Source organism: Lepisma saccharinum, chromosome 1, assembly GCF_977018435.1.
Source record: "Lepisma saccharinum chromosome 1, izLepSacc3.1, whole genome shotgun sequence".
Lineage (NCBI taxonomy): Eukaryota > Metazoa > Arthropoda > Insecta > Zygentoma > Lepismatidae > Lepisma > Lepisma saccharinum.
This window is the reverse complement of record NC_139229.1, coordinates 161,907,396-161,921,686: the sequence shown is the minus strand read 5'-3', so window position 1 is coordinate 161,921,686 and position 14,291 is coordinate 161,907,396. Positions and strand designations below refer to the sequence as shown.

At 38.0% G+C, this 14,291-nt stretch overlaps 1 protein-coding gene across 2 annotated transcripts in view; it reads left to right on the top strand.

Annotated features, from left to right (window-relative positions):
- IFT54 (intraflagellar transport 54) overlaps window positions 1-11,825 on the top strand; it is a 53,954-nt gene extending 42,129 nt beyond the window's left edge. For both annotated transcript variants that reach the window (XM_083141541.1, XM_083141533.1), the window contains 3 exons: window positions 4,581-4,772; window positions 7,655-7,881; window positions 9,822-11,825. In XM_083141541.1, coding sequence (XP_082997667.1) covers window positions 4,581-4,772; window positions 7,655-7,881; window positions 9,822-9,987 — 585 coding nt within the window. In that variant the 3' untranslated portion in view covers window positions 9,988-11,825. The remainder of the gene's footprint in view (window positions 1-4,580; window positions 4,773-7,654; window positions 7,882-9,821) is intronic.
- The last annotated feature ends 2,466 nt before the right edge of the window (window positions 11,826-14,291 follow it).

The following is a 14,291-nucleotide window of genomic DNA, read 5'->3' as shown; positions in this document are numbered from 1 at the left end:
AAATGTTAGCTAGTAACGTTATAGGCACGTGACGAATATAATCTATTTAACATCAAGGAAGAAAAAGGAATAGCCAAAATCTCTTACCTTTCATTGGAACATTGCGAAAAATAACTCAGTATATCGTATGAAATTAATGTGAAATAGCCGTTAAAAATATGGTTGTTTGTAAAAAAATGAATTTCAACCAGGGTTGTTAAAGGGTCAGGAATTTTAAATCAATTCAATTCCGGTTCAGCAGGGAATATTAGCAAGCATAAATGGATCTGGACTGTAAAGAGCCTCTTTATGTATTTCAATTCGTTCCAGGGACATTTTCTCCTGATCAATTGAAATACGGCACAGGGACCTTCTTTCCGGATCAATTTAAAGACGGTCTAAGTTCCATATTGAAATGAAAGAATATGCAACTTGGACCCAATTTAAACTGTGCGATAAAAAAGGTTCCGGTCTTGTTGCGGAACCCAATAGAACCCATTAGAATTTATGGGTTCGTGGACGTTTAACAACCCTGATTTGATATTAAATTACATTTTTGGCTCGAAATTGAATAAAGCTTCCAACTAGTGTAGAAATGAGTAGCAATAGGCGTGCGCACGGGGTGCAAGGGGCGGGGGACAAATGCCCCCCCCCTCATTATGGACATCTTTCGATATTTTAGACGCAGGGAAATATGCCATATGCAATTGCATATTAACTGGTAATAGTGTTGCCCACTCAAGAAACACCACTTGAATTCGAAATTATCGCATTCCTGCATCCCCATTATAATAATTAATGTAAATTACTATGACAAATCAAATTATACGTGTGAAATATATACTTTTAGCTGACATTCGTTTTCTAAAGGGGAGAGGTGGCCATCCTCGCCCCCCTTCCAGATTTCCATGCTCCTATATTATTATACTTTATTCCAGAAATTTAGGGTAGAGGAATCATATTGCCGGTTATTAAACGATATTATGCTCTTGAAGGAAATGAAGTATTTTGAAGCCGATGAAAGTTCCCAAAGGAACAACGGCGGAAGAAGGTGCAGTGGCACAACCACAGGGGGCAGGGGAGATTAGCCCTCAAACTTGTACAGAAATCAATTCTAGGAGGTAAGGAAGGCAAACATTGGACTATAGAAAGAAAGGTTGCAGAATCTAAGAGTAGTAAGACAAAAGGATACTCAAGATGGATTTAGTTTTCACGTCTTTCGTGCACTATTTCTTCCAGACGGCCAAGAGCACCTGGAAGGGGATACAGAGGGGCAATTGCCCCCTCTCGATTTCTATCTTTATACCAATTTAAAAAAAAGTTATATAAATTTGGACAGTTGCTTCTGATTACGGTGTAAGTTTTGCCCGTGTAAGGTAATAAATAGATTTATTATTAATTTTTGAAGCCGCACCGTTAATTTATAAACACACTGTATATGAGCCATTGTGAATTCAAGTCAATTTAAACATTTTGCGTTGTTGCGAGATTATCTATTAGGATAAAATTTGGACATAAATAATCTAAGTAGAAAAAGTGCAACTTGTATATCAAAATTGCCATGTCCATCTGATCTCCGAAAGTAGTGTTTAGCACGTCACATTTCAAGTATATGATTGACTGATTTGGTGTTTTGAGTCCACTTTATGCACAGTAAGGCTAATCGGGTCTGGACCTTCAGTTTGAAGTGGAATCCGAACCACTTGTGCCTCCATCGGGTATCGAACCCGGGACCCCTTGATTACTAGGCAACGACGCAACCACTGCGCCATCGGGGAGACCTTTTCAAGTATAGTCCATGATTGTATCTAGTATATGAACGAGATTTGTCCCTCCTCTCAAACAATTCGTGGCTTGTCCCCACTGAACAAAGTGTGTCACTTATAAATTAAGTTTCCGAAAGCAGGCATTATGTATGAACAGAACAAAAAATACTCCTGAGAAATTACAAAAATTATAAGCCAGTTCGTGACCGGGAGTTATTGACGGTCTCCCCCCACCCCCAAGCTATCCGCTTTAGGTTCCGGGTTCGAGTCCTGGTCTGTAAATATCTTTTTTTTAGGTGTCTCTTCATCAATTTCATCTATTTATCATCCATCTTCATAGTTTCGATTAATTATAAAAGTGACATAAAAGCAAAGCAAAATAAGAACAAATAAAAATAATTGCAAAATGACTACAATGTCAGAACTACATTTGAAAAATAAAATGCGAGCAGAAGATTCATTTTCAAACAGGTATTTGGGTAGAATTGTGTAGACAGACAGCATGCTCCCGAAAGTTGCCAATCCACGTGTAGCATGACCTTCGATACTGGGGTTGTGCTTTTTCAGGAAAGTTTTCTCGACCCTCCTCAGGCGTCTTATCAAGAATGCCTCGGTGTTCGCAGCATTGCCAACTTATTTTCCGTCGGAAAAATCTTTTTCCTCCTATTTAATCTGCGGTTGCCTGTACAATACAGCATATTAAACAAGATACAACAACTGAATTACGGCGAAGTAGGTTAGAAACCCTCGTGCTCAAGAGCATCTTCGATAAGGCACCTGAATTGTTTCGAGCTGAACCAGGAAATGGGCAATCTTTATTCCCGAAGGCCATTTCGTAAAACTAATGTCACAAGAAGTTTTCTGTGTCGATTTGAGAACATGAAATTGTAGGTTGATGATAGTACTACAAGACGTTAAGTGGTTTTTTTTTTCTGTTTCGTTATTTTATATAGCTTTGCTACCTATATAGTTTGAATAACTAATCAATCATTTGATGAGCAGATAAACACGAAGAAGCCGATCCCGTGGCAAATTAGTTAGCGTAATATACTGCGAAGTCTAATGTCGGATTAGAAAATATGGATGGGTCATTTGTCTTTATACCACTTCCATCACCTATCACATCCTTTATCATCGCGATTAACCGAAAGTGGTAGACGCGAAATAAAAATAGAACCTTTGCATGAATGTCCGAAAAAGAGGCAAGGGCACAACCCACCTGGAAAAGGAAAGTCAACCAAAAATTATATATATCGCGCAATTGCATTTTAGCTATAATAATATATGTTAATTATTGCATGAACATGATAACTTCAAATTAAAGCAATGGTTTTTGAGGAGACAACACTATTATGGGGGAACATGCACCTTGTTTGCCCCCCCCCCCCTGGAAAAAACTACCTTGCTTGCCCCTCCCTGGAAAAAAAATCCTGCAGACGTCCATGAACCTTTGGTATCGACTTCGGAGTATTAAGCTGCAACGTGCCACCACTCGTAACTCCAGGGTATGCCGAATTGGCAATACACAGCTCCTTGCTCCAGCTGGTCATTTCGGAGCACCAGTTCTCATCCAGGGATCGGGATTAAGACGATCCACCCTTCCTCCAGGAAGGAAACCACCGAATTGCGACACGTGACAGTAAATAAAATTCCAAATACTTTATAATTAAAATGTCCAAAATCTTTAATCACGAATCGCGCGCGTACATACTGATTCGCACAAGTTAAAAGTTATAATTTATTGGGTCATGCACGCTCACAGGCAGTCATAAGCAATTTATTTAACACGAGAGTCCGCGCACCGCCTTCTCAACTGCTACCTCAAGCGTGAGGTGCAGCATAACAGATTGTTCTAACTTACAATACAAACTCATAACATAAAATAACAAGAAAAACTGATAATTTATATAACACATCAATGTTAATTAGCGATAGTAAGCTAAAGTTAAGGTTGGCAACAATTAAAAATGCCAACGTGGAAGTTTTTACATCGCCAAGAACACGAAGTGTGGTTCCCCTACTCCTAACATAAACAGCCAATAGGAATACGATATTTTATTGAAAACGAGGGAGAAATACTTTGCTATAATATTACATGTGTATCACTTTTTCGAAACAGACTTTTGTGGAGGAAAACAACTGTAACGTTACAAAAGTAACGAGCACAATTATACGAGAGACCTATGTTATTCTCTCCGGAACACGGCATCGGACACGGTATTGCACATCAGAACGTCTGTATCATACCAGCTATAAATAACGTTCTTGCTTTGAAAAAAGGAGTGTAACGTTTTTACAGCCGTGACCTCAATTAAGTTACTGGTTAATTGTAACGTTACTATCACTTTCCACACACACTAAAGTTACTAGTCATTACGTGACGAATATCTTTTATACCCTGTAACGTTACTGGTTGCCGGCAATGGATGTAACGTTAAAGTGTCACGTGAAGACCTACTCCTTTAGAGATCAGTTATGGTTCGGTACCGTTATACACACCTGTAACGTAATGTTCATATACCTGAGGTAACGTTTCTGTTCACGAAAAAAGTTATTCTGTTTCTGGTTGTAACGTAACGGAAACCGTAATTGAAAATACCGTTCCATTTCGTTACGTTATGACTCCCTGCACTGAAGAAGAAGGTTAAATGTCGATAACATTTTTGTGAGTGTTTTTGCTTTCTTTGATTTTATATCTTGTATATCCATTATACGAAACATGTAGTTCAAAACATGCCAATTTCGACATCAAAAAATAAAATTACAGATATCAAGATTTCATAGTGATGTAATGTGTTATGCTAATTTGTGTTTAAATTTATTATTTATTTCCAGCCTGAAATATTTAGTGCTGAACAGCAGCAGCCACAAAGTATAAATGAGGGGCAACAGGGTCATCTGGTGGAACAAATCTTAAAAACTCAGAAAGAGCTGGAAGATGGAAGCCGTCAGAAAGAGCTGGAGGATGGAACCCATCAGAAACAAAACCTAGAAAACAACCAAAAGCAGCCCAGAAAAGTGCAAATTGTAAGTTGTTTCATATTTTAACCAAGAACATGTAATTTTATTTAATTTATTTGTTATTGTTCTATGTTACGTGAGAATTCATTATTTAAATCAATTTGAATTACCGTATTTACGCATGTATAATGCACACTTTTTTCCAAAATTTTTGCCCTTCAAAACTGTGGTGCGTATTATGCACGGAATAATTCGGACAGCCAAAATGAAATCACGCATTTTTTTCACTATGTCACTGCGTATAACATGTATATATCTACAGATTGCCTTTCTTTAGCAATAATAATTTTAAAAAATAACTTTTTAATGCAAAATGGCCGTTTTCCCATGAGTTGTCACTTAGTAATGGAAAGTTTTGCGACATCGAGAAAAGCAGCACCCGTTCTGGCGGCATTCAAGCACGCGCCTACCGTCACACGGGAGACGTATCAAGCGGTATTTTTCGCGGGAGAAATAACTTCCACAAAAATTGTTTTCGCCTGAGACATGGTCATGAACAGAGATCGGGCGAAAAATACGTTTTATGCACTCAACTGTTATAGAGATAATCAAAGCCACATAGGCCAACTAAAGATCGTCAACACTCTTAATGCATTTTTATCCAGGTTTCCGCAAAAGTTCACTTCGATTTTACTTGCATCATAAGTCCCGTTTATCACTTTCTACATTTTCATGACTGTGCCGATGTCCTAATATTTGCCAAAAGTGTTCCGTTGGCAGAGTGACTTCTCCCTCTTTTCTTCTCAGCAAACGTTTAGGGGGGGGGGGCAATGCCGATTGTCTTCTTGCTCGTCTGTGCACACAGGCTGATTACAGGCAAGGGTGGAAGTGGACCGCTCTTTCTTTCCTTTGACTTCTAAAATGGTCAACCAGTTCTGGATGCATTCTTGAAAACGAAAAAAACCATAGGACAAGTAAATAAAAAAATATTAAAAAAATGCCCCCCTACCCAGCTTTCTCCGCCACTTGTCTGCACGGCAATAATTGCAGAATTGAGGTCCTATTTTTTTATTTTTTTAATGCTATTGTATTGAAATATTGCTCGTATTATTGTCTGTTGCAAGGTAAAACGTAAAGAAAGGGTTTTTTCTTTCTTCTTCACACAGCTGATAAAAGTTCAGCCTTCGACAGTTGCGTTATCTTTAAAATACGGAGGATTTTCCCTGACCACCTGTTGCTCGAACTTCCAGCCGGTCGCCTTGTTTATACGCTGCAACTGGCACCAGTGTTTTGTCTAGCGTCTAGGAAGTTGTCGCTTGTGGATAACAGCAATGACTCATCCAGGGCGAAGGCAAGTCATTGTTTTGTATCTCGCAAAGCTGTTTTGATTTGACGATAACGAAATTCGATCTTCAGAAAGAAAAAGAAGAGTTAAAACAACTTCATGTTCTGCACCTTTATCTTCAGAACCTCAATGTGTAAGCTGCAAACGATTTTTTAAAAAATGCTCAATGTATAAGCTGACACCGATTATCGTCGATTAACGTGAGAGTAAATAAAGATCTCCCATTTTGATATCTGAAAATGCGCAGGTTTCATAAAGCTTGTTTTGAGTTCATTTTATGCTTTTGGGCTAATCGGGACTAAATATACAGTTTCACTTTAGTGAAATCTAATTCCAAACCAAAATGATTATCGAGTGCGACTCTGTTCAATGTGTCTTAGAATACGCATTGGGTGCAAATAGATCGCAAGTTGCCCGTTTCCTTTTTCAGACTGGCTTACAATGCAAGTCGAGGAAGAGGAAGGACTGCTCCCTGGAATGGGGGAGGGGGTGAATTAGAAGTTGGTCGAAGGAAGGAAAATGGCATTTTTACGACGTATTTTACACAGCCGAACCAAAACGAAATTTACAGCCCCTTTTTTTTGTGCCTAGAAAGGTGAGATCTTCCGAGAGATCTTATCTTACCAGTTCATCTTGTAACAGACAATGCTCTAGTAGACCCGTATTAAATCCAACATTCATTCTGACCGATTATCTCCTAACAATCGTTTTTGGTGCAAATTCCAATAACAACCCCTTCGAAATAACTACCTTTTTCCTGGGAACTAAGAAAGGTCGTTGTATCAAGAGTTGACTGTAACAAATATGAAGGTAAAATAATTACGTCAACACTTACCAAATAGAAATAATTACTGTATATTTACTGCGCTATTGCGGCTTGACTCACGTAAATAAATAAATAACGTTTACACTTAATTTCGTCATTCACTCCCAGTTACTAATACAAGCAGTCTGAAATGTCCTCACTTCCATCCATCTTGTTCGATATTCCCGTTACCTTAAAACTTTTGATCATCATTTCAAGGGAGATGGAGTTCCATGCCTCACGAACCCATTCACAAACAATCGGCAGCGACGCACGTTTCACCCTCCCGCTTGATGCGAGTTCATGCTGCCTTGATGTCATCCATCTATTGTAAGCATCACGCACTGCGACCTTGAACGGGTGGTTGATAACTTTGCTCCCTCCTCTCCTATGAAAAGCCCAACATCTGGAAGTTCAAGGTCGCGTGGTGAATGCATCAGGTACGAAAGCAAGGAAAAGATCGTTTTTATGATCTACTGATTAATTTTAAATGAAATACGTAAATGTTAGTCCGACGCTAAGAAAGCCATTTCTGGAACCTGAATTGTACTGCGCATTATATACGAGATATATATATATATTTTTTTGCTTTTCCCCATCAAAAACGAGGGTGCGTATTATACACGTGTAAATACGGTAATTATCCACAAAGATTCTGTTTGGATCCTATGAATGATCTCTTGATTTCAATAACATAAGTGACATTTAAAAATATGTAATATTTAAACAAGAATTCAGTACAAATTTTTCAGATTAACAGAATTTGGAAATGATTCATAAACGTCTCTCTTCATGTAGGAGTGGGAAGCAGGTGCTGGAGATGCAGCTCGCAAAAGAGAAAGGGAAGTAGCACAGCGTGAAGTGGATAGACTTAGAAATTCAATACAGACCCTCACAAGGGCAGCCAATCCTCTTGGCAAGCTCATGGACTTTCTGCAGGAGGATGTGGATGCCATGCAGCGAGAACTTGAAATGTGGTCTGAAGAAAACAGTCAGCTGCAGAAGGATCTCAAGAGAGAGCAGAGGTGTGCGATACTTTTGATTAATTGTAGATAAGTTTGAAAATATATTGATGCTGATACTCTTACAAATTCCTGGCAATATGAATACTTGAACATTTTAGCAAGTGTATTGTGTTGTCAACTTTACCGTGTCTATCTCCCAGGGTTTTACTTTAAAAAATAATCATAATTACAGATAATAATGGCACAATAATAAATAAAAAGGATAAATAAAATTTTATTTAATGAGTTTAGGGACTTTAAAAACAGCATGCATACAGGTTCTGTATATTTGTAAAGATAATTCAGGCTCTACAGAAGCAGATGTGTACATCTTAAAATGGGGGAAAATTGTAAAACCCAGGAAAATTTTGTTTTGCTCAACTGGGACCATGAGGATTGAACATAAGATATGGGAATATAAAATCAAGTTTTCTGCTGCATCTATTTAACATTTTTTTTTGTTTTGTTTTGTTGTTATCTAAATAGGATACAAAGTGAAAGAGTACCAACCAGATGTTGCGATTATTTCAGGACAGAATTGGAAACAAAATTACACTTTTGATTGTAGAGAACCTGGAAAGAGAGATATTGTTGTTTCTCCCTGTTCTTGTATCTTAAACAGACATCTTGAGCAGGGGAGGAGGGGGACATGTTCCTCCATTAATCAGGAAATTGTATTATGAATATGTAAGATATGGAAGCGGCCCTGGCACCCACCCAGCGTCGAATAACATGGGTACCTGGGGGAAACCCTGGGGGGTAAAGGCAGTCAGGGGCATGATGCTGATCACATCACCCCCACTCATGACCGGATCAAGAAAGTGTGGGGTGTTACCCCCACACCCCCTATACACCTTCATGGCGTGGTGCTATGCACAGGGGAGCACTTTACCTTTTTTTTTTATATGTAAGATATTGGTGTATTATACAGCATATACAGAGGTTGTTTCCGATCTATGATGACGAAATTGCACACCTCTTGCAGCACCACCAAGCGGGAAGAGAACGAAGCTGCCAGTCATGTGGGCACGTTGGACCGTTGACTGTGCATGACGAGTGGCCAGTGCGTATCGGGAAGAATGCCGCCAAAAATCAGTGCATATTATTCGGAGGGTTACATATCTGCACTTTCTGACGTAAACTACAGTGATAGTGCCATTATAAAACTGTGCAAGGAGCGTGGATTCACTGTGTCCAAAAATGGCATATCATGGGTGTTGAAAGGGGCAGGTAAGGCGAGGCGTGGGATGATTCATATGGGGCAGAAACAGGCCAACCTGTGGCCTGCCACTAGCTGCACACCAGCTACAATTCGGGACGTCCGGGCACTGATCATCAGGGAGAATGCAGCCACACAGAGAAGTATCACGAACCGGCTACAAACATCACTGAAGACATTGCACACCATCATTCACCGCAATTTCGGTTTGGAAAAGCGACACAAAGGGCATGTTCATAAGCTCAAAACAAGGTGTCAAGTCACACATCTCGCTCAACCTGCGTCTTCCTCCAAAAAAATGGCGGATGAAACTGGAATTCGTGCCATTCGTTTCACAGACATTCCAGTGAAGTCACCTGATGCCTCACCGATGGACTTTTGCGCCTTCAGCCTACTGAAACGAGCCTTGTCTCAGAGGAGACCCCGCACCATTGAAGGGCTATGGAAAGCCTGTCAGGAGAAGTGGTTGAGGCTGGGCATGACTACACTTCATGCCAGTCTCCTACAGTGGAAACTTTGCTGTCGGGCAATTGCCAAGATGCAGGGCCACCAAATAGAGCACTTTCAATGGTGGCGACATGGTTTCTCTTAAAGTAGGTGCAGTTTGAAATCATCACCATAGATCAGAAACAACCTCTGTACTTATAGTACCTACCATGTATATTTTGCGAAGTTTATCTAAATTGTCTTCTGATTTATATAATAATAATAACAATAATAATATTTGATTGCCTTCTTGCAGCATTACAGAGCAGTGCATAGAACCAATGAAAGCCCATCTAACAGAATTGGATCAAGCAATTGAAGACCAATTAGATAAGATCAGTGCAGTGAAATCAAACATCCTACGTAATGATGAAAAAATCCATCGAATGCTAGGAGTAATGAACCTTGGTGTAGAGTTGTAAATGCAAATACAGATTAGTGCCTTAAGTTGACATCATGTTAAATGTAAAAGTTAAATGGCTGAAATGTTTACTCACAATTTAAAGGGAAAGACAAGATTTCCCTTTAAATATTTTGTTTGTTTCTGTGAAACGAAAAGAATTGAAGTTGGACTGAAAACAGTGTTAATTCACTTTTCTTAATGTGTAATTTATTTTTCAAAACAATATCAGGGCATTCTTTATTTAGTTGAAGGATACTGTACAAAGTTATTAACATAACACACCTATGTGGAATATTGAACATGCAGTTTTATTGTGTTACACTTTCAATATTGCATATGTTGCACTGTATTGTTAACTGTACTTTTTTTTTTACACACACACACACACATACTCACATGCATGCACACATAATATACCCATAATAAAATTTATTTTTATAGAATAAATGTGAAAATTTGTTGTTGTTAGACATTTTCAACCTGTTAACACTTAAGCTTAGATAACATGTAGAAATGAGGTGCAGGTACCCATAATTTTCTAAATTGCAACATCAATAAATATATGTAATGATGATAACTTGATTTTTGAAATTGGTTTATTAAATATGGAATTTTATACTTGTGGAATTTCCCCCCTCTTACAAGAGTTGCAATATGTTATTTGATAAATCATAATTGCATAAACAGTTGTGTAGTGTACTAACTAGCTTGTGTTTTTTTTTAAGTTTTATGTTTTCCTAAGATTTTATTGATATACATTCTTTTTCAGTAAGCTTGTGAATTTTTTAATGTTACAATTTGTTGTTATCTAGTCATTTTATGTAAACTCAGATTTATTTTTGTAACTTATGCATTTTTGTTTCAGTGCTCATTATACATTTTTTCAAAAGCAAAATACATGTTACAGATATTACTTAAAATTGTAATTTATTGCTCCAAATGGTTTTTATACTTTTGCATACGAGAGGCAGGAACAGTGTATTTTAATAATATACACTGACTACTACTTATAATATAAATGAAGTGTGTAACGGGGGGGAAATTGTGGATGTATTGTAACATATAATAATTGTACACATTTTCATTTTTAAGTGGGAATTAAAGTGCAGAATTAAACAAGATTTTTTTTTTGTTTATGCCTCAAGATATGTTCTGAAACAAGTCTAATTTTTTAAACCATAGATTGTAAGAATAATAATTCTACAATGCAAGTAATGTGTACAGGGACAACGAAGTTAGTAATGTGTGTTTTATACAGTGTATATTGACACTTGTAGGTTTAATTGTATCTTTTGCAAATATGCTGTATAAAGAAACAAACTGCCAGAGTACTAAGTGGGGTGAGTGTACATATTGTCCTACCAATGTCAAAACCATGAATGTGCAAATTTTGACTTCACCTAGAGCCTAGTGCAGTTTCTGACTACTTTTTGATGATAGATTCCTATGCTAACTTACATGACATAATAAATATCCGTAAGTGGGTACATATTTTACCGATGACATTTATCAAAATGTAAATCCTGTTTTATCTGGGACCTTTAACAGTAAAGGGATTTGGTTTGGGCAGTGGTGTGGCAATATAAGAAGAAATCTCTTCAATTAATGTAATTCGCAGTGGTAGCACTAGAATGTTAAATAATTAAGCAAAAACTTGAATACCTTGAGATAAAAAGAAATCAATGCTATAATAATGACGTGTGGTACTCGGCAGGTTTGTATTTAAATTAATTTTTCCATGACAATTGTATCCAGGAGTATATTGCATTCAATTTTTAAGAGCTAAATTTTAGACGTCCATCTTTAAATATATTACTTGTACAGAAGTACAAAATTAGATTTTGAGTGTTACTGAAAACCCACATTGAATTCTTTAAACTGAACATGAAGGGAATTTGATCATGGCTTTCTATATTCAATCTTACAAGGCAAGTGTAAAAATCCATAACAGCATACACATGCACTCTCATACACAGAGGGAAAGGATAAAATCAAGGTTTATATAATCAGTAGTATAAATGCTATGACATTTTTGTTGTCACATGCCCAGAATAAAATGGTATTGTCAGAATATGTTCCAAAAATGAAAATCATATATCATGGAATTCTTATGTAAATTATAATTTTGTTTGTTTATGAACAAAAAGTTCAAACGGTGGACTATAACAGTTGGGCTGAAAAGTTCGTAGGCTGACTCATAGATGGCGTTACTAGAATTAAATCCATGTGCTTTTTACTTAGTACTAACCTTCAAAAGATACGTGTATAAATTTCACAGCTGCCGGATAATTAGTTCGTGAGATATTGCATTGTGAGTGAAGCAGCTTTTGTTATTGTGAAAAAATGGATAAAAAAGAATTTCGTGTGTTAATAAAGCATTGCTTTTTGGCGAAAAAAAGTACTGTTGAAGCCAAGGCTTGGCTTGATAAACATTATTCGGACTCTGCACCAGGAAAATCAACCGTTGAGAAGTGGTTTGCTAAATTTAAACGAGGCGAAATGAGCATCGAAGACGATGCACGCAGTGGACGCCCCAAAGAGGCTGTTACCGACGAAAACATAAAAAAAGTCCACAAAATAATTTTAAATGATCGTAAAGTGAAGTTGATCGAGATAGCTGAGACTTTAAAAATATCAAAGGAACGTGTTGGACATATTGTGCATGAATATGTGAACATGCGAAAGCTGTGTGCAAAATGGGTGCCGCGCGTGCTCACAATCGATCAAAAGCAACAACGTTTTGATGATTCGGAGCAATGTTTAGCGATATTCAACCGTAATAAATTGCTTCCCCATCCACCATATTCTCCAGATCTGGCCCCCAGTGACTTTTTCCTGTTTGCAGACCTTAAAAGAATGATCGCTGGAAAGAAATTTAGCACTGATGAAGAGGAAATCGCCGAAACTGAGGCCTATTTTGAGGCTAAAGAGAAATCGTACTATAAAAATGGCATCGAAAAATTGTATGACCGCTATAATCGTTGTATCGCCCTCGAAGGCAACTATATTGAATAATAAAATCGAATTTTGTCAAAAAAATATTTTTTACTATGTTAGCCTATGAACTTTTCAGCCCAACTGTTAGATCTATAATTTATTAAAAGGGGGGAAGCAAATTTAAATTAAATTCTGCATCACACGCACACAAGATCCACTTGTACACTAATTTTAAGTAAGTTCATGTTCTTGAAGCACCAGGATAGTATGCAAATTATACATATAAGATAGTACACCCCTCTCAAGAGCTAAAAAAATAGCAGCCGAGGAGGAATTCCTAAAAATTCAATCTTACTGTTCAAGTAAGTTCTGTCGGATTTTCACTAGACACCTTCAAATGTCAAAAAATAACATGAAACGGACCTGGCAGGTCAATAGTAGTCCCCATCAACAGCAATAACCTGTTCTGGAAGACCATGGATCCCACCATTGTAGAACTCCATGGAACAGAAGTCTCAAGTGAAGTGTGCACCTCATCTGGGTTTTGGAGTGGTGGTCCTCTAAGGGTAAAAAAACAGTTCGGCACAAGGACCCTTTCTAATTGAATGGAGCCCGGTCAAGCCATAAAAATGTCACGCTATAATGAATGAACCAGCTGTCGGACGGGCATATTGAACGGCATCGCACAAGCTTGTAAACTACACATCTGTGAAAAAAAAAGTGGGGAAAAAGGAGGGTGTCTTCCAAAAAAGGAAGAAGTGACCTTCAGTGGACCAATCACGGAGCCTTCCACTTCAAACAAGGGACCCCAAGATCAAACCGTGTTTGATCCTGGGAACATCTTGCGATGAGCGGGGCTCCACTATGTTTTTCCCCATTTAACTCCATGGTTTTGAATTACCGGAAACTTGTCCCTGCGAGTTTCAGGCAATTAGCGATGAGGGATGTGCTTCACTGTGTTTTTACCCTAAGGTGGCTGTCCAGTGAGGTGGGAATGGAGTCATGGGTGACAATGTGTGGCCTCTCATGATCTGCTAAGTAGAGGACACCTTTTTGATTTACAAGTATGGTGTCATATTTTCAGTTTCTCACGAACATGTTCCAGCTACCAAGAGTAATTATCTGTCTAGGTGGCAGCAGTTGCCAATGCATGATACCTTGAACAGTCCATCAAACAGGTTGTTTTGGATGGGGATCATATGATGCTAACCTATGATGATGGTGTCTTGGAGTATCATAGAGAACCCACTTCTCATCCCATGTCAGCACTCCAGCCAGAAAGGGATTGTTCTCCAGATGTGATAGCAAGGAAGCACAGACATCTGTCCAAGTTGCCTACTTTCATCATTGGTTAACATCACGTGAAACTGCTCCAAAACAACCTAA